This window comes from Fusarium odoratissimum, assembly GCF_000260195.1.
Source record: "Fusarium odoratissimum NRRL 54006 unplaced genomic scaffold supercont1.9, whole genome shotgun sequence".
Taxonomy (NCBI): domain Eukaryota; kingdom Fungi; phylum Ascomycota; class Sordariomycetes; order Hypocreales; family Nectriaceae; genus Fusarium; species Fusarium odoratissimum.
Genome location: NW_022158695.1, coordinates 530,092 through 555,103, shown reverse-complemented (window position 1 = coordinate 555,103; position 25,012 = coordinate 530,092). Strand labels below are relative to the sequence as shown.

The 25,012-nt window shown below is 48.1% G+C and overlaps 10 protein-coding genes and 1 non-coding gene across 15 annotated transcripts; 5 read left to right on the top strand and 6 right to left on the bottom strand.

The window, feature by feature from the left end:
* The first annotated feature begins 1,220 nt into the window (after positions 1-1,220).
* FOIG_06574 (uncharacterized protein) lies at positions 1,221-3,122 on the top strand. Of its 2 annotated transcripts, XM_031205678.1 has the most exons (5): positions 1,221-1,595; positions 1,644-1,665; positions 1,712-2,028; positions 2,077-2,460; positions 2,510-3,122. In XM_031205678.1, exons 1-5 carry the CDS (start codon positions 1,339-1,341, stop codon positions 2,868-2,870), a joined length of 1,341 nt encoding a protein of 446 aa, XP_031064402.1. In that variant the 5' UTR covers positions 1,221-1,338; the 3' UTR covers positions 2,871-3,122. The 2 variants fall into 2 exon arrangements, with proteins under 2 accessions (XP_031064402.1, XP_031064403.1); XM_031205679.1 differs by having other exon boundaries at positions 1,221-1,665.
* A 69-nt stretch (positions 3,123-3,191) lies between these two features.
* On the bottom strand, positions 3,192-3,280 carry FOIG_06573. The gene has a single exon. It is a non-coding gene; the product is annotated as a tRNA-Ser (tRNA).
* A 1,645-nt stretch (positions 3,281-4,925) lies between these two features.
* FOIG_06572 (uncharacterized protein) lies at positions 4,926-6,128 on the bottom strand (the record flags this gene model as incomplete). The annotated part of the gene is made up of 1 exon (XM_031205677.1): positions 4,926-6,128. The coding sequence occupies one exon, from the start codon at positions 6,126-6,128 to the stop codon at positions 4,926-4,928; it is 1,203 nt and encodes a 400-aa protein (XP_031064401.1).
* A 618-nt stretch (positions 6,129-6,746) lies between these two features.
* Positions 6,747-9,038, top strand: FOIG_06571 (uncharacterized protein; the record flags this gene model as incomplete). The annotated part of the gene is made up of 10 exons (XM_031205676.1): positions 6,747-6,789; positions 6,858-7,375; positions 7,428-7,472; positions 7,524-7,596; positions 7,641-7,899; positions 7,953-8,064; positions 8,121-8,459; positions 8,521-8,659; positions 8,708-8,881; positions 8,932-9,038. The coding sequence occupies 10 exons, from the start codon at positions 6,747-6,749 to the stop codon at positions 9,036-9,038; spliced, it is 1,809 nt and encodes a 602-aa protein (XP_031064400.1).
* A 156-nt stretch (positions 9,039-9,194) lies between these two features.
* FOIG_06570 (uncharacterized protein) lies at positions 9,195-10,282 on the bottom strand. Its single transcript, XM_031205675.1, has 3 exons — positions 10,082-10,282; positions 9,552-10,031; positions 9,195-9,505 (listed from the first exon to the last, which is right to left on the bottom strand). Exons 1-3 carry the CDS (start codon positions 10,181-10,183, stop codon positions 9,479-9,481), a joined length of 609 nt encoding a protein of 202 aa, XP_031064399.1. The 5' UTR covers positions 10,184-10,282; the 3' UTR covers positions 9,195-9,478.
* Positions 10,283-10,467: 185 nt separating this feature from the next.
* On the bottom strand, positions 10,468-12,444 carry FOIG_06569 (uncharacterized protein). The gene is made up of 7 exons (XM_031205674.1): positions 12,240-12,444; positions 12,133-12,190; positions 11,794-12,080; positions 11,327-11,740; positions 11,063-11,274; positions 10,841-11,012; positions 10,468-10,789 (listed from the first exon to the last, which is right to left on the bottom strand). The coding sequence occupies exons 1-7, from the start codon at positions 12,396-12,398 to the stop codon at positions 10,553-10,555; spliced, it is 1,539 nt and encodes a 512-aa protein (XP_031064398.1). The 5' UTR covers positions 12,399-12,444; the 3' UTR covers positions 10,468-10,552.
* A 797-nt stretch (positions 12,445-13,241) lies between these two features.
* FOIG_06568 (uncharacterized protein) lies at positions 13,242-15,486 on the top strand (the record flags this gene model as incomplete). Of its 3 annotated transcripts, none has more annotated exons than XM_031205671.1 (4): positions 13,242-13,486; positions 13,540-13,898; positions 13,945-14,885; positions 14,939-15,486. In XM_031205671.1, the coding sequence occupies 4 exons, from the start codon at positions 13,340-13,342 to the stop codon at positions 15,406-15,408; spliced, it is 1,917 nt and encodes a 638-aa protein (XP_031064395.1). In that variant the 3' UTR covers positions 15,409-15,486. The 3 variants fall into 3 exon arrangements, with proteins under 3 accessions (XP_031064395.1, XP_031064397.1, XP_031064396.1); XM_031205672.1 differs by having other exon boundaries at positions 13,340-13,486; positions 13,945-14,883; positions 14,939-15,432; XM_031205673.1 differs by having other exon boundaries at positions 13,247-13,486; positions 13,540-14,885.
* A 376-nt stretch (positions 15,487-15,862) lies between these two features.
* On the top strand, positions 15,863-17,037 carry FOIG_06567 (uncharacterized protein; the record flags this gene model as incomplete). Its single annotated transcript, XM_031205670.1, has 6 exons — positions 15,863-15,940; positions 16,004-16,189; positions 16,235-16,400; positions 16,451-16,471; positions 16,524-16,650; positions 16,703-17,037. 6 exons carry the CDS (start codon positions 15,863-15,865, stop codon positions 16,986-16,988), a joined length of 864 nt encoding a protein of 287 aa, XP_031064394.1. The 3' UTR covers positions 16,989-17,037.
* A 670-nt stretch (positions 17,038-17,707) lies between these two features.
* Positions 17,708-19,430, bottom strand: FOIG_06566 (tyrosinase). The gene is made up of 3 exons (XM_031205669.1): positions 18,902-19,430; positions 18,602-18,851; positions 17,708-18,551 (listed from the first exon to the last, which is right to left on the bottom strand). The coding sequence occupies exons 1-3, from the start codon at positions 19,120-19,122 to the stop codon at positions 17,811-17,813; spliced, it is 1,212 nt and encodes a 403-aa protein (XP_031064393.1). The 5' UTR covers positions 19,123-19,430; the 3' UTR covers positions 17,708-17,810.
* A 1,022-nt stretch (positions 19,431-20,452) lies between these two features.
* FOIG_06565 (uncharacterized protein) lies at positions 20,453-22,204 on the top strand. Of its 2 annotated transcripts, none has more exons than XM_031205668.1 (3): positions 20,453-20,558; positions 20,993-21,280; positions 21,338-22,204. In XM_031205668.1, exons 1-3 carry the CDS (start codon positions 20,532-20,534, stop codon positions 22,106-22,108), a joined length of 1,086 nt encoding a protein of 361 aa, XP_031064392.1. In that variant the 5' UTR covers positions 20,453-20,531; the 3' UTR covers positions 22,109-22,204. The 2 variants fall into 2 exon arrangements, with proteins under 2 accessions (XP_031064392.1, XP_031064391.1); XM_031205667.1 differs by lacking the exon at positions 20,453-20,558 and adding an exon at positions 20,585-20,897.
* A 1,497-nt stretch (positions 22,205-23,701) lies between these two features.
* On the bottom strand, positions 23,702-24,847 carry FOIG_06564 (uncharacterized protein; the record flags this gene model as incomplete). Its single annotated transcript, XM_031205666.1, has 2 exons — positions 23,702-24,623; positions 24,675-24,847. 2 exons carry the CDS (start codon positions 24,845-24,847, stop codon positions 23,702-23,704), a joined length of 1,095 nt encoding a protein of 364 aa, XP_031064390.1.
* Between the last annotated feature and the right edge of the window lie 165 nt (positions 24,848-25,012).

Genomic DNA, 25,012 nt, shown 5'->3' with positions numbered 1-25,012 from the left:
TTAACTTTACTGGAGCCCTATACATGCGTAGAATGGTCCAGGACAAATCAAATATGGTTATACACTCATATTCCTCATACTTGTCAGACTTCAATCATCTGTATTCTACTGTATTCTAAAAAAAGCCCCTTTGTGCAACATCCTGCTAGAAACAACGACAAAGCCAAATCCCATTCATTGATTACTACACTAGAACTTTCCAGATGCGGCTTCTTCGACAATTTCCTCCAGACAATGCTTCCATCTTGCACCGCTTCAGTTCTAGTCCAGAGTCACGAATGAGCCGCATTCTAGTCTGTCATTACCCGCTTGCTGGGCCTTATCCGCGCTGTTGGCTCGTCTAGCCATGGTCCGGCCGAGAACGTGTTGTGGCGCTTGAGTTAACCCAGCGTGCCGGTCCGCCATGACATTGGTACATAAGATTAGGGTGGTATCTTTATGCATTTTATGCTGCACGTCCAAGCGCATTTCTGCGGGATTAATCGTCGATTGGATGTTGAGATGCAGGGGTAGCAATACGAGCGGGAACACCATCCTTTGTGTATCACCATCGCCAACAACCTTGCTACTAACCAACAGCCTGAATTTCACTGTAATATTAGATGTTCCGCTGACCAGCCGAAGCATTCCAGAAGAACAATTTCTCGTCGCACAGCCCCAACTTTGCGTTCACAATCCGCAAATGGGGATTTGTGTTCTCCGAGTAACTTACCTTATCGCAAGCCACCAATTGTGTTGCCGGTTACGCGGGGGACGACCAAAAAACGCAGAACTATGGAATGGTGGCTTCTTGGCCTTTGGGGTAGCATTTGTTCATCGGACCCTGGACATTATTACTTGTGCTAATGTGCGACGAGGCAAGGGAGACTGTCAGCTGTGCATGATCCCCTCTCCCGCGAGGCTAGGACCCTTCTGAGACACTTCGGTTAGAGAAGATGGCAAATTAAAAAAGCATTCGCCGACTCGACTAGACGGTTCTCAGTAAAGCGGATGGAACTATTCATGGTGGATAATGAAGCCGTGTCTCGAAATCCCCGCACCATCTGCACCGGATCTACAGCCGAGTCCCCAGAAATCAGATCTATTGACACGAAGCGAGGCCAAACTTGATGGTGCTTGATAGAGTTTGGGGCTATGAGACTAGCGCATCTGCAAACCTCAGATCACCTTGGGCCTAGAACTAGTCAAAGCCAATATGTGATTACACATGGGAGAGACATGGCTTGCTCAGATTCCTTTTAAAGCCGCGTCTCCGTCCCGCGCTCTGCCGCTGTTTCTGGGACTCTCCATCTTATTTTGCGCTCCACGTGTTTTCCCTTTCGAATATCTACTGCGAAAATGGCTATTAACGAAGTCGACAAGTATCTGTGGCTGGCATACTGCAAGGCTGTGCAGAATGCTGTCGGTGGTCTACCTGGACATAAGCCTGCTTTGTTTTTCACCAAGCATGCGCAAAAGGCACCAGTCGCTTCACAAGATATCGACCCAGCCTATACGAACTATGGAATTAACAACATCATCAACAATTTCCTACAGACTAATGATCTTTTCTATGATCCGGCTCATCACAAAACTTACACTCAATGTTTACTCGAGTAAGCACACCGCCACCATGCAGTACGCATGTAACTAACCAAGACTAGATATCTGATGGCAGTCAAGATTGTACGTGAAATGCATGTGCAACATTACTTTCTCTAACAAGTCACAGGGCGAGGGTGATCAAGTCCGTGTAACAATGATAGGCCGAACCCTGGCAAGTGCACTTGACCAGGCCTTGCGCGAGAGAGATCGTGCCCTGGAGGCCTTTGAAAAAGAAGAAGGCTACGGCCTCACGGGTGAACAAGACTTTTCTCAATGGTGGCCATCGCATGCTCCTGCATACTCGGCAGCTAAGCAAAAGGTCGAGGCCGCAGCCGCAGACTATCAGGCCATCCTTCTCAACACAGGTGGACCAACTGCTAGTTCGCTAGCCAGAGATTTCAATCGAATCGTCAAGGCCTTGATCGGCGGGCAGTCAGTCCCAGGGTAAGATATCATCTTCCGAAGCATTTGGCCGCTTTCTAACCTTGATAGCATCACGATGCCTGCTTGTCACGCCTCAGCTGACATCACCCGTGAACTCCTCGAGAGAGACAGAACACCACATGCCATCACATATGTCCCTGAATGGATGTCCCTTCAGTACACTGCCCAAGTTGAACACTGGATGAACGGCGTTGGAGATGGTGACTCTTCTACTCAGATCAACGTTGCTGATGGTAGAGAGGTGAACGAATCTGACTTTGGCCATGCCGCCACCGACGGATTCTCCTATGGACCGTGGTTGTCTTTTTCTGCCGGTAAAGGAAGTACCAACGAGAGGGGCGTGTCTTTCGGCTCTATGGACACCGATACTAACCTCGACGTGCAATTCTCGTATGATGAAATTCAAACTATCTGTGTTCCAGCTGGTGATTGGTAAGTTCTAACTACCCGGGAAGACTTCTACATACTAACACCATTCTAGGAACGTTCCCAGCCCAGGGCGACGCTACCAGCTATCAAACACCGCCTCTGAAGAGTCCCGCAACCTTGCCTTCCCAGACTATCTCGTCGTCGTGAGGAACCTCGGCTTCAAGGTCTCCATCCGAGATAACAAGGTTGCGGGACAGATTGACAACTTGTTCGATGAAGCCAAGTCTTCTGGTGGTTCGGTCAGAGTTTTCGGCATTCCTGCTACGCCCGATGGCAGCCCGGATAAGGCCACTGAGGAGAATGCTCATGTTGCTGAGTGGGATCTCGGCGCTGGTATGCTTTCAATCAGGCCGACTACCGATGCTGGGTTCGCTTCTGTTGTGGCTCTTGTTGGTGAGCTGAACATCAGTTGACTCGTATCGGGGCGAGCGTAGTCTTGGTTGCTGATGTCTGAGTTATTTTACAATTAGCCCGTTACTTGACAATTGAATGCATTCGTCCCGGATATTGATGGAACTCTAGCAGTATTACCAGCAAGAAGTTGAATCCTCTTTCAAATGAGCAACTGCATAATAAGATATAAGATATATATTTTCTCTAAACTTTTTATAATCAATAATTAATAAATCCCCGAGTACTCTAGCCTATACAAGGCTCCTTGCTCGCAAAAAGAATCGTTTTATTTACAACATTAGAGTCGCAAAGATGATACACGTCAAAAGATCAAAAAACGCCGACAACGGCAGGATTCGAACCTGCGCTCCCGAAGGAAACAGCTTACGACACTTCGAGGCTGTCGCGATAACCACTCCGCCACGTTGCCCAGACTTGATTGGTGTTATTCCCGTCGCAAAGAGCTGCCATCACAGCGCGAAGTCACCTGGGGGTTTACTTGGATTGACAGATAGAGTGTCATTTGTTGAGTAAAGTCATCCACTTCGAAGATCGGGTGCATTAAAGTGGTTTGTCTGTCCTTCAAAGACTGATGTTTGCGCGCAGTAGTATCCAGGTCTACCAAGCTGAGATCATGTGACAGAATGGATGCGGGGGCTATTAATAGAAACATCGTTATCATTTGGCACTGTTCCCATTGTTGGATTACCTTCATGGCACCAGGAAGTTATCGGACCGTTGGTAGTGGGGAGAGAAAGCTTCATTCCACGTTGATGCGACGTTGCTATTTCTGGATTGTCGCCTGCATGATGGACGTGCTTGATGTGCATAAACAGACTCGGAGGCCCCAACGGGAATTTCTTTGTGTTGTTTGCCCAAACTTTACAAAAGTTGGTGGTGATAAGGATAATGACTGACCACCACCTCAGAGAATGGCGGAGACGTCTTGGTATGCGCTAGTCTGAAAGAAAATCCATGGACGCTGCATTTGTTTGCCTATAGAATGCCGTTTTGGGTGAAAGTTGCTGGCCAACAAAGGGCGAGGTTGAATGTCGTGCCTCACGCTTCCATTTCGAGCAACAAAGGAAGTAATTCTTTTTTTCATTTATTTTTTCATTTACTTTTAGAAACGAGCCCAATTGTCACATAAAAGATCGTCATAACCACATCAATACCCACATGAGGCCCAATGCACTGCGTTTAACAGACAGGAGACAACAAACGCCAGCAAAGAACTCCCAACCCGAAAGGGCAGATAAAGCATGGGCTGCCACACATCGGGTGGTTATTCATTTGAGCAGTGAGCGAGAGTGTAGATTGAGCTCGGATTATGTTTACTGCCTGAAGCTCATTCATATGAAACGGAAATCAACACTTAAACTCGTTGCAATCCCAACTCTTGCCACTAATCACCACAACAACTCGAATCAAGATTCGACAAACAATCGCGATCAACTACTCATAACCCAATCTCCGATCAACATGTTCACTTCCCAAGCCGCGGATTCCCAATTACAATCAACTCCTTAACTTCAAGTTGGTGGCGTAATACGCATCCCAACCACCATTTCCGCCCACCAGAACACCCGGGAAGCTGTCAATGGACATGAAAAGAAACGCGAAAATCACGCCCCAAAGGAGGACGGCAAGAATGACTCTTTCAAGGGATCTGTCAAGAATTTTCTAAAAAGGAAACAGAAGTAAATAAAACTTGATAGAATTGAGAATAAGCGGAAGAAACTTATGGCAGCCTGCCGTGCTTATGAGAAGGCCGTTGACACCCTGGACTTGGACGAATCAATCTCGCAGTTGGCATCGCTTTGTCGTGAGGCCGGTCTTCTCATCGTACAAATTAAAACGTATGCTGTTGAATGAAGGAGATCGGAAGCGTACAGCGCCTTGGCCATCCGTGTCCAATCAAAGGCTGCAGGCGGATATGTTCGCTTGGGCGACTTCTCCTTGTGTCGCTTCACATCCGAAATTGAGTGGATTGTTTGTTAAACTTCTATTCTATTGCAAAGGGGAAAGAATAAAATTATTGGTTCTAAATACTAAGCTAAATACAAACTGTTGTATCAGATATCAGAAGTACTTTGGCCACCGCTCCACATTCGACCGTATGAATTTCCAGGAAGCTTCCTGGGACGCGACACAGGCTCAAGAGGCACGAGGGGAGCCCACAGGGTGCCATTATACACGACAGGAGGCCTGGTCCATTTGATCTGCCCATTCCACATGAACCGGATCCTTGGAGCAACGAGACGACCTGGGTCAGAATCCCAGTCAGCTTCCCACACAGAGGGCTGCCCGAAGAAGATGAGAGCACAGTTTGCTGCGCAGCCGAAAATGTGACTCAAGGTCTTTTTTATATCAGCGCCTGAACGACCACGAGCCTCGAGGAGTTCCAGATTCAGGGCGTCAGCGACTTCAGAGACCATGGAATCAATTCTCTCTCGTCGTGGGTCATCCTTGTCGAGATCGGTCGCGGGTATGTGTACCATTTTGTACAGAGTCATGAGCATCATGAAGAGAATCTCTCTCCAGACTGAAATAGAGTCCTCCCCTGGGATTATGTCAGTAGAGCCCACCGCAGCAATGCTATAGATAGCGAGCTTACTGTGAGCGAAGTGGCGATGAGGGATGAGCTGAAAACAGCTTGAGACCTCAAGAGGCAACAGGCATTCTTCAACATTGCAGTTTGGATCCATTCGTCTGTAGAGAAATCGGTTGAGGAATGTCCATATGGCGTAGAATCGAGTGTCTCGATCGCATATCAACTCTGACCACGTCTCACCTTCGGGAGGATCACCGGCAAGGCGGACGAGTTCTTGGTCATTGAAAGAGGACCTCTCGACGGTTGGCATTATGCCAGGCGTGATAGCAGGATCTACGCCGCCATAAACAAGATCCATGAAAAGATTTTCGATCAGGCACTCGAATCCTGCAACATTTTCCCTGATTCCATCGGGCCCACAGACTTCTATGACACGGAAAGCCAACTCCCTGTGTGACTCCGTGATGGGATTTGGGTTCATCTGACTGCGGATAATCTGGCTCTCTGGGACTTGCTGAGGAATGGGAACATTCGTAGCTTCAATTGTTTGCTTGGCAGAGGTCTCAGCAACATCGGGGTTGTGATTCTTGCTTAGCCAGGCGAAAACAGAGACTCCACGTGCAGTCCCTCTCAAAGCTAGGACGATGATTGTGACGGCGAGAGAAGTCGTACAGACCCCAGTAGCCCAGCCGATAAAGAACGACTCAGCAAACGAATAAGCCATACCTGCAGGGACGCCCGATAGAAGATCTTAGTATGAATGGAATGGAAGCGCTTCTGCGGCTGGGAAGGAAAGGAAAGGAAAGGAGAGTTGAGAGGCCCAAGTGAAGAGTGCTGATGGGTGACCATGGATGGGAACTGGCATTTAGGGACTCAGGTGCAGTTTAAGAGACCAACAACAATAGCCCACTAGCTCAAGACTGATCATCCCGTTCGTAGGCAAACATGTTTTGGGCAGAGCAGCCATCTCAGTTGGTGGAGTAATGTGGCTGGCTTGGCGTGAGCCTGGATCAGCTCGCCCTCTCGGACTCAAGTCTATTGCCGTTGTGACACTCCAGACAAATTGACACGCACCAACCCAACCCGCGGCGACAACGCATTTGTGACACCCTCTGGATAGAAACGGGAAATTAAAAGTGATGTGACGGTAGGAAGGGACGGCACGGGACGGCATGTTGCTTGAGACTGTGTATTCCTTCACTCAGCGGTGTAGACTAGAGCATGCGGTACCACGTAAGGCCATGGTAGAGGAGGACATTGATAGCCTCTCTTTTTCTTTGCAGGTGTTCTCATTTCTTCTTCAATCTTTGTCAACACAGATAGATCTAGCAAAGTCGACATTATGGCAGAGGATCTTGTGGTTGGCATCGACGTTGGAATGAGTGGTATGTGATCTGGTTCATCCCCAAAGTCTGGCCACTGCAATGATGTGGTCTCCTGACAACTTGAACAGGAACCGGTGTCGCGTACAGACAGAAAGGTCATGCTGAAGTGATTTGCCTAAAATGGGGCATCGATATGAAGGATCCAAAGACGCCCACGCGTGTCTTTTACAATGTCCACGATCAGCCGCCGAGGCTCGTTGGATGGGGAACAGAGGTCCCCGATGATTCTGTCGAGCATTTAAAACTATATGAATGGTTTAAAGTCGACCTTGGAGAAGTTGATGGCGACAATGGTCAAGTCAAAAGTCTTTACAGAGACTTCTTGACGTCCTTGTATGGCGAACTTAGCACCAAGCGGTTCACTTCAGCTCTGCTGGGAGGAAAGAATTTCGAAGAGGCCGAGGTTCTGTTCCTTTTCAGTGTACCCGCCACATGGGACCCGGCTGCTGTCCGTGATTTCACGCAGCTCGTTCGTGACTCTGGCTTCGAAAAGGAGGGCCTTCGCAGCGTTAGAGTGACCATGACGGAGCCGCAAGCGGTTGCCGCGTATGAGATTTGCGTACGGAATCCTGATTACCAACTCAAGGTTAGTGAGAAAAGGGCCCTCAGGAAAACCACAACTCATATATCACTCACAGAACGGTGAAAGTGTCTTGATCGTTGATGCTGGCGGTGGGACTACTGTAACTTTGCCCCTCCAGATGCTGTGGCATTGCTGGCGCTAACCTCTGGAGGATTTCTGCCTCTTGAAGATGGATGATACTTATGAGAAACCGCCCCAAGCTATGGAATTAGCACCACCAACAGGTATGCCTTTAAGAGAGAGAAAAGGCATGAGCTAAATTTCTTAGCCTGTGCAATTGGCTCCTCGTACATCGACCGGGGCTTTGAGGAAATGGTGGTGACCTATCTTCAGGAGAAGCGTGATCTTTTGCTAAGAGACATCGAGGATGTCGCCTGGGACTTACGAAACAGCAACCGCTTCCGCATTTACAAACACGAGTTTAACCCCGATAAGTTCCGCGAGTTGACATTCAACATCCCTTTCAAGACGAGCGCTCGAGATGACTCAAGACACCCTCCCCCACCCCCCTCCTTTGTTCTGACTGGGTAAGCTTCCTAGTACCAGAGACAAGTTTGGATATGTTTCTCACCAGGTTTAGTAAATCTCTCGGTTCTTTGTTCGACAGCCAGATTGGTGAGATCAATCAGCACATTCGGCGTTTCGCAAGAGCTTTAGAGACAGACAGCGGGACCAATTCCGAAAACCACCTCGTAAGTCTCAGAACAACCCAAATGTCCGTGAATGAGAATTTTCTCTGATTACGCAGGACTACATTGTCCTCGCTGGTGGGCTTGGAAGCTCCCGCTACGTTCTAGGCAAGATCGAAGAGTTTATCGGCGAATCGCAGACCAACCTTGCATTGAAAACCAAAGTGGTCATGTCGTCTGCCCCGCGACTTTCTGTGTGCATGGGTCTGGTCTACAATGCGGGCCGTAATCCAGAGCTATTCCCACGACGCTTCAACCGAGTTTCAGTCGGTGTAGCCTCACAGTCACTGACAGGTGCGATTAAGAAGAGTCGCTTTCGTAATCTCATCACACGAGCACTCTTACGCTTTCCTAAGGGCGAAAAGCCCGAGGGGGAAGTGGAGTGGTTTCTCATCAAGGTAAAGTTCCAAGATTGAGACTGGTGTCATCGAGCTGCCTTTGCTGACGTGACGATACAAGGGGGAACTTGTTCCTGACCGAGTCGCCGTTCATGAACAAATAGCGCACTTCAGTGCGGATTTGCCATCCGACAAGCGGATCTGGGAACTTGGCATTCTCACCAGCTTCGAGAGCGACATCGAGCAGTTGACACTTGAGGGTAAGCCTTTGATCCCTGACGACGCATGGCAGATACTAACATGTACAGATGACTTTCGTGTCCATTCGGTCCTCAAAGTGAAGCTATCCCATATTGGCGAACCTGACCAGACTGGGGCAAGAGGCGCCCTATCAAGACTCCATCTGGCTCGAAAGCCCAAAATTCAGATCAAATTTGACCTTCGGGTTGAGGTCGGACTGGCCACCGTCGAGATTCAGTGCAGTATGATGACCAACTCAGTGTAACTGATCTCAACACTGACACATGACTAGCTGATAAGAAGATGTCAATTTGCAGCGAGCCCATAAGTATTGAGACAGGTCAAGCGTCTGAAAGCCATCTGCCCATCTGCCAACATATTGTGCATAAATTAAGCTAGATGAAAGTAGAAGGAAATTTTAATGTCGCCAAGTGCATAGGTTTGATCTGGACCCTGGTCAATGGAACTTGTCTTCAAAAACAAGCGACGAGCCGACATTTATCTTTGGGGTACATTTATCTATGGCACATGCTGTGCCCTAATCAATCATCTAACAGCCGCTTATTCTTTACCAAAGATAGCTCGGTGGAAAGTATGTAGTCAGAGACTGTTGAAGAATTCGTCTCACCAGACCGGGTAGAAGCTTATGGTGAAAAACAGAATATCGTGTCCATATTGTCTGTGTTAGCAGCCTGAAGTTTAACCTTATAGCTAGCAATCATCTACATATTAGTCTCACAAGATTTGCAGCAGGCTGCCCTGATTTCCCAGACCACGCGAGCCTTTTCATTCTGAAGTCCATCACGCTACACATCTAACATCACCATTGTAGGGGTTTCTCACACAGAAGAAGATGGTATATAAGACTATGTCCCAGTTAGAATTGGTCTTTCTGCTTTTGATGCCACTCACAAGATCGTGCCAAGCTACCCCAGCATATGCAGACTCGCTCTTCCCATAGTGCTCAAACCCAAGTCTCTGGTAATACGGAACAAGACGGTCATACGTCAAGATAGATATACGATCCGCGGAATCGAGTGACTTCGTTCGTTCGATATAAACGCGCATAATGGCCTTGCCTAGCCCAGCCCTTTGGTAATCGGGAGCGACAGCAAGAGCATGGAGAGCAATCGTTCTTCCATTCTTCTTGTGACCCACGGCATAGTCACCTTGGGGGTCTTCTTTCCAGTTGCGAGGGTAGTCCATGTCTTCATCTCTCACAGGTTTGTTGGTCGTTTTAGTAGAGATGACATGCGCGAGGAGCACATCGTCGCTGGATGTCGATTCCTCCACGAATGGGATGTCATGAGGAATGGGAGACGGCAAGCTGGCCCCAGCGCGAAGAAAGAGGCCAATGCATATCTCAGGACAGACTGTCAAGCGATACTCAATCTAAGATCGAGGTTAGACATAAACCTCGGATCTGTTATGGATCTCACAACCTTTTGGCGAGTGGCGGCCTCGGCGGGAGGAAACGCGGCAGTTTCAACGGCCAGAAACCGCTCTAGGTCATTGATGTTGAGTTGTCGAGCATAGAGAGCCATTTTGAAGATAGAGGTAAAAAAGTATTTGCTTGACTCAACCTCGATAGGAATTGACTTCACTATAAATATCTATCTAAGGATGAATCATGTTGAGAAACTTGGGCGCCAACGACAACGAGGCGGGGTTAGGTGGGGCTACAAAGTTAAACCAAGGGCGCGCATTGAAAGTGACGAGGCTAAACTAGACTAGACTAACTTGGCTCTGTCTCCATTCGTATCGTGAAGGCAATGGGTGCTGTTTTCACTGTAGCTATCCTCAGGGCGCCCCTTATGCTCTGCAGGAAACCGCATCGACTAGTTGAGGAACAAATTGACACGATACAGTCCAATCTCGTTATGTAATTCAATCCACAGCTAAGCTAGGTACATTTAGTGCATATATCGCCAGGTTACAGCCTTATCTCCTTTGGCGGAAAGTTCCTCCTCAGAGATCGTCTCATGTTCACCAGCTGCCATTCTCCTGTCACGGCTCTTGTTGATGCGGCTGTAGCTGAAGATCAAGATAAGAGCCGCAATGATACCTCCGCCAATGAAACCCAGTTCCAGAGCGTGACCTAAAATGTACCGAGGCCCATCCTTTTGTCGGTAGAAGTTTGATGCCATAGCCTATGTTTGTTAGTGAGAAGAGCCTTGCTACCGAAAAAGGATTGTACTTACACCACCGAGATTTCCAACTCCAATCTGAATGGCCATTCCGACACTGCGTTTGTAACTTCCTGACAGATTGTTGGCCAGCCAAGTGATAACTCCAGGGAACGCAGGATAGATGGCGCATGCTGCGATGAAGACACCGGCGTAGACAACCTTGGGGTTGTGGGTAGAGATACACCTGGAAAGGTTAGTATGAGCTGAAGCAATGTGATATTATGGGGAACTTGCATTGTAAAACCAACAACCATGACGCAGAGGAAAGACACAATGAAGGGACTTCTCTTGCCAACTCGGTCTGATGTCCAAGCGACGATCACAGCTAGGATAGCTGCTGTGATGTAGATGGGAACAGTCATAAGCTGGGCCTTACTGGAACTGTAGCCAAGGTTTCGAATGATGGTGGGCAAGAAAAGACTGATACCATAGAGTGGGCAAACAATCTGTCAGAGTTAGCGTTACTCGCGTCCTAGCAGCTCACATATCTTGACTTACACCCCAGTAAACAAAGATGTTGACCCAAATTTGCCAATCCTTAAACGCCGCCCAGACATACTCCCACTTGAACTCGTCGGCCTGCGCAACACGAGACTGACTCTGCCCCGCAGCCTTCTGCTGGCCCTGATACTTGAGTCTGAACACGACGAAAGCGCGCTCCTCTTCGGTCAAGAAGCTTGCAGTTTCGGGGAAATCGTAAAGTGCCCAGAAGGCAAAGATGGCAACAAGAACGGTGACGATTCCCTCGAGGATGAAAATCCAGCGCCATCCTTCGAGGCCGCCGACACCGTCCATCTTTGCGATACCAAAGGCAAGAAGACCGCTGAATGCACCGGCGATGGAAGCTGCAGAGAAGAAGAGTGCCTGCCGGAATTGAATTTCGTGACGACAATACCACATTGTGAGGTAGTACTGAGAGCACGTTAGTTTACCAGCAAAAGATTGGAGAAGTGACGTAGACGTACAGCAACACCAGGAAAGAGACCGGCCTCGGTGACACCAAGAAAGATGCGCGCGATGAGAAGACCATGGTAATTTTGAACAATGCCCATGAGTGTCATCACAATGCCCCATGCAATCATGATTGTGGGAAGCCAAACGCTTGGGCGGAGTTTCTTAAGGAGGAGATTTGACGGGACTTCGAAGGCGGCGTATGTGAAGAAGAAGACGGTGAGACACCAGTTGTATTGGTCCGGGCTCATTTTGAGATCTTCCTGAAGACCCTCGATCTTTGCGTTTCCGATGTTTCCTCCTGTAGTTGCATGCTTAGTTGGGCGCCATAGTGAGGGCTGTGGTGAGCTTACGGTCGAGAAAAGAGAGGAGGTAAAGAAGTGCGAGCATGGGGATCAATCGCATGTCCATCTGAGAGTCATTAGTGATAAGATGATAAATTTTGGTGTCCAGAACAAACCTTGCGAAGAATCATCTTCTCATCAAGATGAGAAAACGACTCGAGGGTTGTACCAGGTGCCGTAGCCATAGCATCAATACGATCAACCTGCCCTCTACCAGCAGCCTCGGCCTCAAAGACCTCAGCCTTCTCATTTGGGGGAGTAGAATAAGAAGTCATGATGATAGCGCAGAATGTCTGTGTCTCTGTTTTAGAAATGGGCAGAAAAGATGGGACGATCAGCGAACTTAAGTATGTCGCGTCACCCTTGTCTTCCCCATGATTTCCCCGCAATGTCTAATGTTGCTGATCTTGAGTGATGAGATCGTAAGAGGCTTGTGAGGAACGCACGCGGTAGATGGAGACGGGGGAGGGGCGGAATAGTGCTAACGGTGGAGGGCGGAAAACGCTTATCTGGAATAAGAAACTGAGAAACAGGTCATGGTTTGGAACCGGATCCGATGGTCGTGTCGAGTGAGCGAGTCATTCTTAAGAATGGTTCGATTGTTGGTTACGGATCTCAGATCAATCTACTACAACGGTGAGATGATGTCCTATTACTCTTCATCTGATATATATCTCTATTGCTATCCCCGACTTCTCGTGGGCTCAACTTCCAGTCCTTCACTCAAAGACGGGTTTCTACAATGCAAAAACTTGTACGTCATAAACAAAGAGCGTCATGGCCTCGGTTCCGAAGATCCCTGTCAACACATGGCTCCCTTTTCTCGCCAGCGATCAGCGTTACCTAAGAGAATGTGGCGGCGCCCGTTACACACAAACCAGACGAACGAACAAGGAATTTCTCCAAAATTAAGCTTTCAACCGTAATTTCACCCTCTCCGCGTTTTACCAATCGAGCTCTGAAGAAGTCATCCCCAAAGTGATGAAAATGTGACCATCAGGCCCCGTCAAGACGGTCTAACCTTGAATGTCAACCCCAGACTAAAGCTGAACTGGGGGATCTGCATTACCCCGCATCATCTGATGAAAGACTTCCCTGTTCTCTCTTCCAAATAAAGTGGACTCTTTTCATTCCCAACAAACATCATCCGGATCCGAAATTCACTCCTGAATCGCGAATCGCTACCACTGCAACGCTCACTCATAGTGGACCCGATATGCCAGCGGGTCTCGTTACACGTCGTACTCAGTTCTCCAGCTGCGATGAGTGTCGTAGATCGCGTGTGGCTTGTGATGCCCAGAGCAGCGAAGGGACTTCTTCGTGTACACGCTGTCGGAACCGTCACCATGCGTGTACCTTCAAAGTATGTGACTATCAAGGCAAATGGTTTTCAGCGACTAATAAAGTCTTTTGCAGTGGCTTCAAAATGCCAAGACAAACAATGGAGGGACAAAGCGCAGGTCGCGTCGAGGGACGACACGGCCTACAAGCGACACATCGTCAACACGCGACAGTCGAGTCTCGGATACATCCCGTGAGTCGGGTTTTGATCCAGGTCCTGCAAATGACCTAGACCATGATACCTACAGAGATAGCTCAACTGTGCCGGCAATGCCTGAGTCAGCATCTTTGCCATGGTGTCCAAGTCCGATAAGAAATTCAGAAGAGAGTGTCCACATGGAAAATGTCGACTCTAGATGGCTTGATACTCTGTACAGAGAAGGCTTCGAGGCGGTCTTTGGCTCTTGGATGGGAAGATATGCTTGCCCTTTCTTGTATGTACTAGCCAAACGTCTCTACCACTTGTACTTACATGAGCAGGTTCGGTCACAATCTAGCAGACAAATACGTCAGCATATCTGACCTCTGTCGCCATCTCGATGGGTGCATAGTAGATACTGGCGACAGTCAATTAGTCGGTCGATGTCGAGATATTGAACAGTCTTTACAGAGCACCATTTCTGCGTTCGCGGCACGATGGCTCCCTGTTACATCTCCAGAGCCAAATTCCAACGAGGATCACTGCAGTCTTGTCCAGACTCTCTGGAGGCATGCTCGAAGGGACATGTTACGTGTCATCAACAGACCGTCTTACCGATCAATGCTGTCTCTGCTTCTGTTTGCCCTCACGCCGATACCTGAGGGTATTTCAGAGGAAGAGGAGACAGATGGGATTTCCGGTCAGGCTTGTGTTCATGCAGCCTTGCAGCAGATACAAACACTACGTGCACGTCAGAGAAACCTACAATTCAGCGGATCCAAAGTTTCTCCGTCTCTCAAGTCGCAAGCTATTGTCACAACACCAGAGTCAATCGAGACATCAGGCTTCATAAACGCCGAAAGTACTGTATACTGGGCAGCTCTAACATTTGATACCTCCGCATCTCTCACCCTCAATTGTCGCTCCCTTCTATCTTCGGGTCTCTTCGGCTTCGAATCTGAACTCCCATGGCGTCTCGTCAAAACTTGCGCCAAGATGTTCGATGAGAACGCCCGTCAGTGGAAGCAAGGTAGCTCAGACATGACAGATGAAAGGGCGAATCAAATCATTGCTGCTGGGGCCTCTTGGAAACTTCTTGGATGGAAAGTTACTGCCATTTTCAAAGAAGCTCTGAGAGATGGCCATGAGGAGTCAGAGGTTCGGAGAGCGTACCTGGCCGTAGTTGACTCTGTTAAACAATTTGGGATCATTTATCGTCCTCTTTTGGATGAATGTCATAAACGCATGCCTTTTCTTGGGCAGCAGACAAAGCTTCGATGGTGTAAGTCCAAGGCAATATCCTGCGACAAAGAACTCTGCTGACTAACTCTGTAGTTTCTCTTATGCTTCACTACCATCTCAGCATTCTCATGCTGGTGGATATTATCGAAGCCACAGACCGTCAAGACCTTCTCCCAGATATAACCGACATATGCATCGATGCTGAAAACACGGTGATGAATACTCTAGCATTCGGTTTGCACAACACATTCACATTAAAGCGACCTCGCGATTCAATCGAGAGCGATGGTTTCAGTAGGAGACAAACGGTATTCACAGTACCGATCGTGTCTATTGATCCATATCCGCACCATGCCGTTGCTGGGGTGCAGTTACTGAGGAAAGCCATTGACCGCGACTTTGGCATTGGAAAAATCACCGAAGAAACTTATCAGAGTTTACTGTCCACGTTAGAGAGGACGTTGAGGCATTTGCCGCAGAGCTCAAAGTCTGTGCAGGCAGCGATAGCAAAGTTCTCAACAACGGCTGATGAAAATAGTGTACATCCTAGTGTTTTAGTCTAAATACCACACGTTCCCATCGGCTGACTCAAAATGCAAGCCCTTTGTTTGAGTGATACCAACAGTTTACCATGTACGATTGCAGAAGGTGGTTGGGTTGAATGCACATACCGACGCCATGGACTTGGCGCTGTAAGTTTCCGCGATGCGGAATAAGTAATCAAGTTACCCCAACTCAAGCGAGTTCAGCCACTGACCTCAGAGACAATTTTCGGTTGCGATTACCCTGATTTTGTCTCGGATCCGATGACGCTGGTGAGGTCGAAATGGAGCGGAGAATGTTCGCCACTCACTAAGTTAGCTTCTGGGGTATCATAGACCGGATCCGAAATGATGACGATCGTTTGCTGAGCAAGATCTACTGGAACGTCTATTTCCTTGCTTCTATTTCAACCTCTCCTCCTCAGTCGGATACATCCAAGCTTTCAAACCTCTTCATTTTCTTAATGCTGTCAATATGGTTCTTACAGTAACTCCCAGGACGTCGGTCACTTTGATCGGAGCGGGCACTCAAGGAAGACGCCTTGCATTCATGGTATGTATCGCCTCAACAATTATCTTATCCTTCATGAATTCCTTGCTAACAACCATATCTCAGTGGTCGAGTAGAGGAAACGATGTCCATCTGGTCGACGGCCAAGAAGCCCAACTTCAAGCCAGCATCAAAGCCATTGAGGAGTTTCGACAAAGTTCAAGCAACAGAAATGCTTTCTGGGGTAGAATCATAACTCATTCTCCCGAAAGCTTGCGCGAGGCTCTTCAAGCTGCTTGGTTGGTAGTCGAGGTAAGCAACTCTGATATTAAAAATGGCTCAAGGCTGACTGAAAAGTGTGTACCTGAGCAAATCGAGCTCAAGACGAAAGTCATCTCAGAGCTCGATTCACTAGCTCCACGAGATACTATCATTGCGTCAAACTCGAGCAGTTATTCCTGTTCGGAGATATTGAAGGGTCTTAATCTAAGAAACGAGAGTCGTTTTCTAAGCGCTCATTCTTGTAAGTGTTCAAAAGCTAGCAAAATACCTGTAGTAACTGAAAGGATGTAGACTGGCCACCTGAGACACCTGGTAAGAATCATACGTCAGGCGACTTGCAAAATATGTTGCTAACAAAGACTAGAAATCGAAATCATGGGCCATGAAACAACCCACCCTTCATACATCACATTGATGATGGAGCAATGCAAAGCCCATGGCTTCTCGCCATTTCATGTTAAGTCACCATCAATGGGATACATCTACAACAGGTAAGCTCTCCGAAAAACTCGCTTGCTATGGTGTCTAATTCAATCACATCAGAATATGGGCGGCTATCAAGAGAGAAGCCCTCCTCGCAGCTTCAGAAGGCGCTGCAACACCAGAAGAAATCGACGATATTTTCAAGGGAGTACTGAAAACACCCAAAGGGCCTTTTGAGCAGATGGATGTTGTTGGCTTGGATGTTGTGTTGGATATTGAGCAGCATTATGCTGATGCTAGGGGAAATATCCCAAGTGCACCCCGACAATATTTACAGAAGTTTTTGGATGAAGGTAATCTAGGCGTTAAGAGCGGGCGAGGATTTTATGACTACGGGAAGTCTTAGATGGGTTAGGAGTTCAATAGACGTGAATCAGAGACTTCGATGTTTCCAAATATTAACAAAGTTTGTACAAAAGCATGCCAAGGAAGCATAGCGCCGAGCCGGCCGCTTTTCCCGAGAACAAGGGAAACTAGGAAGTATTCCTCCGAGCAAACAAGCCGGAAAACCCGCAATTCGCTATGTATAAGATGACATATATAGGGCCAGGTTGTAAAAGCCACGGCGGCTTGGTAACATTCGTTGAATGCAGGGGAAAGCCGCAGGGGTAGCGAATACCACCCTGAAGGTTTTCGCGGGGAAAGGGTTGCATCAGCCCGTGATCTCTTTCAGGATGGTAAATGGCATGATGCACCAGAAATGCCGGGGTATGACAGCACGTGCCAAGAATCAGTTGGTAGTTTTGTCGACGATAAATGGTGTATGGTTACAGCCAGAACTGCAAATGGGAAAATGCCCGCCAAGCGAGCTTATCAGGGGGAATGGAGTAAACCCGTGGGTCTGGAACTTGAACGAGCTTCGCTTGAACGCTTACCCGGTGCCAAGAGACGGTTTTACGATCATGCCACTATACCCTGCTGCTAGATGCTTCTCCAAATTTAGCCGTATGAGACCCGAGACCCCGTCTTTGGTGGGATTGATGTTACGGAAGATGCGGATGAAGATCTCAGGGAAACGAGGATGAACTACTGGGGTCCTGACGTAACCCAGAGGAAGATCACAGATGGAACTCAATCGATAGCATTAAAGTCTATTTTTCTAATAATTAAAACGCTTAGCGGATGAAGATGAATACGTGCTATATACAAGATACCATTCTGCATTCGTTTACAGGTAGACGTAGCAGAAAGGTCCAGAAAGCGTGCTCATCAGATCCTTGATCTGTCGCTCAGGCCCAACCCAGCCAATGTTAACATAATCATCAAGTGTAGTTTCAGCACTGGGAGGCATGTTGAGGAAAGTATTTGTGCCCTGGACGGCATTCTTGCCGTTAACACGCTCCTTGGGGTTAAGCATCTGCCAGATCCACCAAACACGGTCAATCATGGAGTGGTGCAGGTAGAAAGCAGGATCACCGGGAGAAGTGAAGACATCTCGGCCAGGGTCACCACCGAGAGAGTAATGACCGCCTCCATGAATACCAATGTCACCAGTGCCGGGAACACCCTGCATCTGCATCTGGAAGTCCAGAACAGTCTTGGGCTTGAGGATATTGTTCAGAATAGATGTAGCGTTAGCGAAGCGCTTGTTGACGGCGTCGCTGAGATCGCGCTTCAGGCAACGAGGATTGTAGTCCAGAGGGTTGGGGTTGGCAGCGACGCCACCGCCAGGAAGGTCAAGGGCAGCAGGGCCCAGATTGACCTTCATGTCCTTGAAAGGACCAGACTTGACACAGCCGCCGCCAGAGCCAGCGGGAAGGTAGACGGGGGGAAGACCACTTGAGGCACCGAGGATGATATCGGGCTCGTTAGGGATGAATTCACCGTCACCAGAGAGGGACAGGTCACTGCCATCGAAGACAGGAGACTTGTTGAGGCCGCTGAGGGCAGTAAGAGCCCAGTCCCAGTACTACCAGAGTGTTAGTGAGAGTAGTTTAGTAGCATGGTGAGTGTACTTACAGGCTGAGTTCCCTTGTAGCCACACTCATTTCGGAGAGCCTCTTCATAGAGCCAAGTGAAGTATCGGTGCCATGTGAGGAAGTTACCAGTGTAGTGGATCATCTGAGTCTGGTTCAGATGAACAGCAACCCAGTCATCGAAACGCGTCTTGGCACCAGCGGCGAAAGACGCAGGAGACTTGGAAGGTTTGGACTGGAGACACTTGACAGCGTCGATGTAAGACTTCTTCTCCGTCTTGGAGAGAGTGCCCCTGTAGCAGATGTTAGAGAAAATGCTGTGTAGGAAAGACAGGGAGCTTACCATTCTCGTCGAACACGGACGTTGCTCCAGTTGCAGGTACTGGCACGCTTGGTCTTATCCCCGGCGAGGTCCTGGGCAGTCTCATACGCAGCAGCAGCGAGATCAGCGAGCTCATCGAGGTTGGTGACCTCGGGTGCGGAGGAGTCAACGGTGGTGGCTTGGGGGGCAGCCAAAACACCAGCGGCGTTGAGGGCCAGGAGGGAGATGAAACCAGCACGCATGATGGCAACCTTGACAAGAGAAAGAAGGGACGAAAGAAAGGGCAGGGATCTTCTTTGCAGCACCGGTGTTTGGCTTGAAGGACCAGTGAGTGAAGACTGTCTTGGATGCAGAAAGGTGATGAGCTATATACTACTGTATCATCCCCTTGGACATTTCCCCTTCTCTTGCATTTCAAGGTCAAGGATTACCACGCATAATCGTTCAGGGCCAGCCCATGGATCTTGACCTAGGGCCTATCAATTGGAGCGAGTACGCTTACATCCCTAACGGGAATATACCCCCGAGACGAAGGCAGGGTCGTTGACTAAAACCCTAGAACCAACGGTAGAAGAGAACTTTTATGTGGGCTCCTAAAAGCCCGTCCCTTGTTGCCGAGGCGGAGGGGTTCGGTTCGTTCGGCCAGATAAGTTATAGCTTAGATCTAATCCGATTTAGGGACTCCTCAGCGGGTTTGCATTAGCATTGGAATTGCAGGGGTGAACCAACTACGCCACCGGACGATTCTTAATTCAGGGGAATAGAGTGCTTACGGTAGGTCTTCTCTCGCGAAATGCATGATTCTGCAGCTGAAGCCATGAACCAACGTTCTTGTCACATTCCAGAGCCCTGGATTTCAGGAGACTATGGGATGCTGGAGTAATAGCGTAGGTGAGCGCTAGATTGACGCTTTGGCGCCGGGAGAAACTAGGGTTGATGATCCGGAACAGTTCCGTGCTAAGATGAGTGGAGATTTGGGATCCATAACATCTCGGACACGAACATTGACATTCCCGTTAGTGACGGGACAAAGATTCGTGTTTTGACTACTTTTATCCGGCGACTAGACTAGCATGACTAGTAAAAGATTGTTGCTGATCGTTATGTCGATCTCCCTCGCGAATCACTCGATGTCACCCAGATGTTTCACTTTGAGGAGAGATGTTAACCCACCCATTTTCGATCGCGGAGTTACATTCAAGTACATGATTAAACAGGCAAGATCACATAGTCGAGATGCATATCATATCACATATAATACAATCAGGTCGAGATACCCTCGCTCACCTTGGCAGGTGGGCCGCCAAGACCTGCACCGCATTGGTCGCTACGGATATTACTCGACCTTCTCTATTAGCCTCGGCTATAACCTGAATGCAGAACAAGAGCGAGACCTGAGCGTTTCATAAATCCTTTATCCAGAGGACCTGCAGATGTATCAATCCAACCCTGGTAAGGCCAATTACCACCGGCCAGGGTCAGACTCCCCGTTAGGGAACTCGTAAGATACACCTGAACGTCGGAGTCACAGTGGCAATACAAGGGTCGTCTTTAGATCAAAAAGATGTGAAGAATCTTTGATTAAACTTGGTAGTTCAGCCGCGTCAAAGCAATGACAGATGGCTTCTAGTGGACTCGCAGCCGAGGCAATATGCATACTCTTCGACTTGATTTCCTGGTAAGTGGAAATTTTGTGTTCTAGCTCGCAAAACACCCTGTCGAAAACGTGGTGCACACGACGTAAAGGATCGATAGACGACCCCCTGGCTGCCCCCTCTCTCGTGCGTGTTTCTTTTCTTATTATCTTGCCCCTTCTCCATCGTCCCAAGTTCTTGGGTCTTTGTACATCCTTCCCTCGGCCATCATGGATCCTCAGGCTCAGCTCCCTTCTAATCCCAACGAGAATGGAGCGGTCGATATTCTTGCTTCTACGGTTCTGGTGATTACTCTGGCGACTATTGTTGTTTTGGCTCGCGTTTATGTGCGGTTGTTTATGATTCGCAACATTGGTTGGGATGTAAGTTGCATCAATGCCTCATCTCGTTTATCTCCCTTTTTTACTCCCACTGCTCCTGTGCCAAGCCCTGAATCTTTCTAATCGTCTGCGCCTAGGATGCCTTCATGATATTCACCATCGCATTATCCTGGGCAGGTCAAGGCGTAATCTTCGCACAGCTTGCTTACGGTGGTGGAAAGCACATTGGCGATGTTGACCCAGATGTCTACATGACAGGAATGAAGTTGAACTTCATAAGTCAGCCCATTTTCTTGATAGCAATCTGCATAGTCAAATTGTCCGTCGGGTGCGCCCTCCTTCGAATTGCGTCCACCAAGTTCTACAAATGGTTGATTCTGTCTATTATGATCTTCATGTCAATCTACACGATTGGATGTTTCTTTGTAAGTCATGCATCTACGATGACGTTCAGTTCGGACGGCTAATATTCTCTACTGTAGACTGTCATCTTTCAATGTACAGACATCCGTGTCCTCTGGGATCCAACCGTACCGTCGAAATGCTGGTCACAAAAGACATTACAATCACTCTCGTACACGAACTCCGCGTTTAATATCTTGACTGATCTCCTCTTCGCTATTATCATCCCAACACCCATGCTTTGGAAACTCAACGTGCACTTCCGTACACGGGTAACCCTTATTGGCATTCTTAGTCTTGGTGTCTTTGCCTGCGCCGCTGCCTTTACCAAGCTTGGATACGTCACCAATTACGGAAAACTTGGTGACTGGCTATGGGACTCTCGCAACATCACAATCTGGACCAGTGTTGAGCTCAACGTCGGTATCATCGCAGGCAGTCTACCCTGTCTGCGGCCGTTGTTCCGAAGCTTCCTTGGCAGCACCTATGGCAAGAACTCCAAGAAGACACCAACAACAGGCAACACGAATTATGGTCGTGGTACTCTGAGAAGCGCTACAATGCGCAGTGGTAAGAACTGGCATGTCTTGTCCAGTGGTAAAAGGGGCGATGATGAGACCAGTAGTCAAAAGGCAATCAACATTGGTCAACAGGAGTATGAGCTTCGAGATAGGATAGCCAGCCCTTCTGGAGTGATGAACAAGACGACAGTGCAGACTGAGATTGAGGGGAGGTCAAGTGATGAGAGTGGTGGCAATGCAGCATACAGGGGCCAGTTTCATAGTGGTATCACAAAGACTATGATAACGACAGTCGAAGTTACCAAGACGGACACTTCATCGACTCAATGATTTACTATTTCCTACTTTCTATAACCTTAAATTAATTAGATGCATAACTAGCGATAATATCAAATCATGATTCTTCAATAGCGAATGGTAATCCCATGCCAATGCAGGTATGTTCATAAGGCCTTCAGTATCCACAAATTGTAAATAGAGAAACCTTATTCACTTAGAATATTTCTTTAGTCTGAGGAGACACAATGTTTACCAAAATTAACAAGCCTCGTTTGGGATTTTACTAAAGATTATTCCTGTCTGTCGAACTGAGTGAAACAGAAGTTCAATTTGACAAGCCTGGAAGGTCGTGAGAGCTTTAAACTTCGAAATTCTAGAATATGTCACTCTTGAAGCCTCATCTTATCTCCGTCGATGTGTTTTATTAGGGCTCTATTCTAATTGATGCAGTAATAATTTGCTAAGGCCGTTGAAGACTATTCTAAGCCAACTGCGTCTGCTTTACCTTTACCTTTAAGCAACCTCCCTATCCTCCCCCTTATTGTTGACTTTCCTTCTTCCTCCTCCACCAAAGTTGGCATAGTCGATTTCAAACCCCGCCTAAAATCGGAGCTCCCCAGTGCCTGGAAATAATCATCCCACGAGAGTTCCTCGTCCTCCCAATGTCGGATGAGGTCATGTAATCCCAGCCCCGGCGTTGAAGCTGACTGGTCTTTTCTGCTGAGCGCTGCTGCTTTGAACCTTTGAAGTGAGCTTGAGCCTGACACTTGAGAAGAGCGTGAAGACCGAGACGCCAAGGATCTGGCGATAGTAGGGTTCCCATTCAAAGCATTCAAGTATATGTGATGGGAAGATAGAGATGTTTTCAAATAAGATGAAATACTAGAAGAACCGAAAGACGGCAGATATCGGCCCCCTTCGACATATATGATAGTATCTCTCTGGTTGGGAGAGGCTAATTGCTCGCGCTGCTGTATCAGCCAGCCCAGAAACTTATTATCAATAGATGCACGTCGAATTTTGCTGAAATTTGATTTTAAAGCTACCACCTCCTTCAGTGGAGCAGAAGTAGGAGTTGCTGAGCGGCTGCTTCTGGTGTCCAATACTGATTTGAGTACTTCCATTTGATAAGTCTGAACTTCTCTAGCGAGGTCATCATTGCGAGCGGCTGGCGGAAACCATGAGTAATGCTCAACAAATTGTGTTACAAACTCTCTTTTGACATGATCTGGTGTGAGTAAGCTATCATAAAGAATCGCTTGAATAATTTCACAACAAAGTGGATTTTCTAAGGGCTGATGTTTCAGTGAACTAAATTTGGGCTCAGAGAAACGCAGCGACCTTTGAGCGATGATCCTACTCACGATCATCAAGAAGTGTGCCGCTGATATTGTAGGAAGGCTTTGACCACAAGGAAGAGGGCATTCCCGTTCCAGTTATATCTGCTTCCAAAGGTAGGTGAATAGGAAGCTGGAATACTTCCAAAGACAGAGTGGGCTTTTTTGAAGAGCCAAATCGCTCATTTCAGTCGGCTTCATCCCCTTGAGTTTCTCTTTATATAGCCTGGGAAGGCTAGAGGCGATAGGGACCACTCAGGGTGCGCCAACAGTTGGCAAGACAACGCTCCATATCCGATGCGAACAATTATTTTTCCCATTTGAGTGAATTCAACAGGCTCTCTGGAATATCGTGATCTTTCTTTCCTTGAAGAAGGAGCAATGTCCAAAGGTCTATCGATTCTGGACCAAGTGGGTCGAAAACCTTTGTAAAGTCTCTGGCTTTATCAAGATGTTTCTGTACTAGACTGGTACCTCCGCTTGTATGCACATAGATCTGCGCAAGGTGGCGATGGAATAGGAAGGATTGCATGGGACACATCTCATCCTCATTGGACGGGCAAGGGTTAGGTTCCTCTCCAATCAGACGATCATTGTTCATCTTGAGCTCAGACTCCATCATCACCCTCACGATCTCACAGGTTCTTCGTTTTTTGGCAGTCCTTGCCATGTCGAGCATCCTGGCGCGTCGCTGTTTGGCCGAAGGCGCTTTGTATTGAAAAGGAATTGAGATCTTGCAGTAGTAGCTGAAAGCTTTGGTGCAGCGATAACAAGATAGATATTCTGCCGACAGCTTGTCATCGTACATATACTGACAGCGTGGACTCGATTCTATGGCCGATGGGGTAAACGTGAAGTCGCTGTCAGTAGCGAAATTCAGTTGCGCGTAGGATGGGATTTCTGCAGTGTTGTCGCCTGACTCGCTTCTGGGTTTCGGTCGCTTCAGTGGGCGGCGAGGAAGAGGTGAAGATGTCCCATGGGCTGTGATATAACTCCTGCGACTGCTGGAGCTTGCGCCACTTCTTGGACGTTTGCTTGACTCATTTGTAAGTATGAGCCCTTGGTCCGTAGAGCCATCCACGGTGGTCGTACAGGATGGCTCGTTACTGGCAGCTTCGCTAGGCGTGCTTTGACTGGCCGTCTCATTCGGCGATCGTTGGATAGAGCGGCCTCCTCGGGGCTGCTTGTTGAAACCCCAACGTCTCGTTGCTTTTGAGAACTGATCTTTGCTACGCACAGCAATGTCAGCAGAGACATTACATGGAGAGCGATATACTCACGATATGGTGAAACTCAGATTTGTTTGTAGGTAGTTGATTACTTGGTCGCGAGTCCAATCTTGGGTCCAGTATAGATCACCAATCAGCTCTTTGTGCTCGTCCACTGCTTTGTCTGACAGTCTAGCAGCTCGGGGAGCAGGTTCTGGGGCAAAGACTATTTCTCGCGGAGCCATTAGTCGTTGTGGAACTATGCAAATAAACTAGAAGTCTGGTAACGGGTATCCGCAGAGACTGGCTCTTGACTGACACAAGTTTAAAGTTACACTGCGCATCCGAATATAAAGAAACACGCAAGGGCAAACTGAGCATACGGTCTTCCATTCTTGATTCTATCCTCT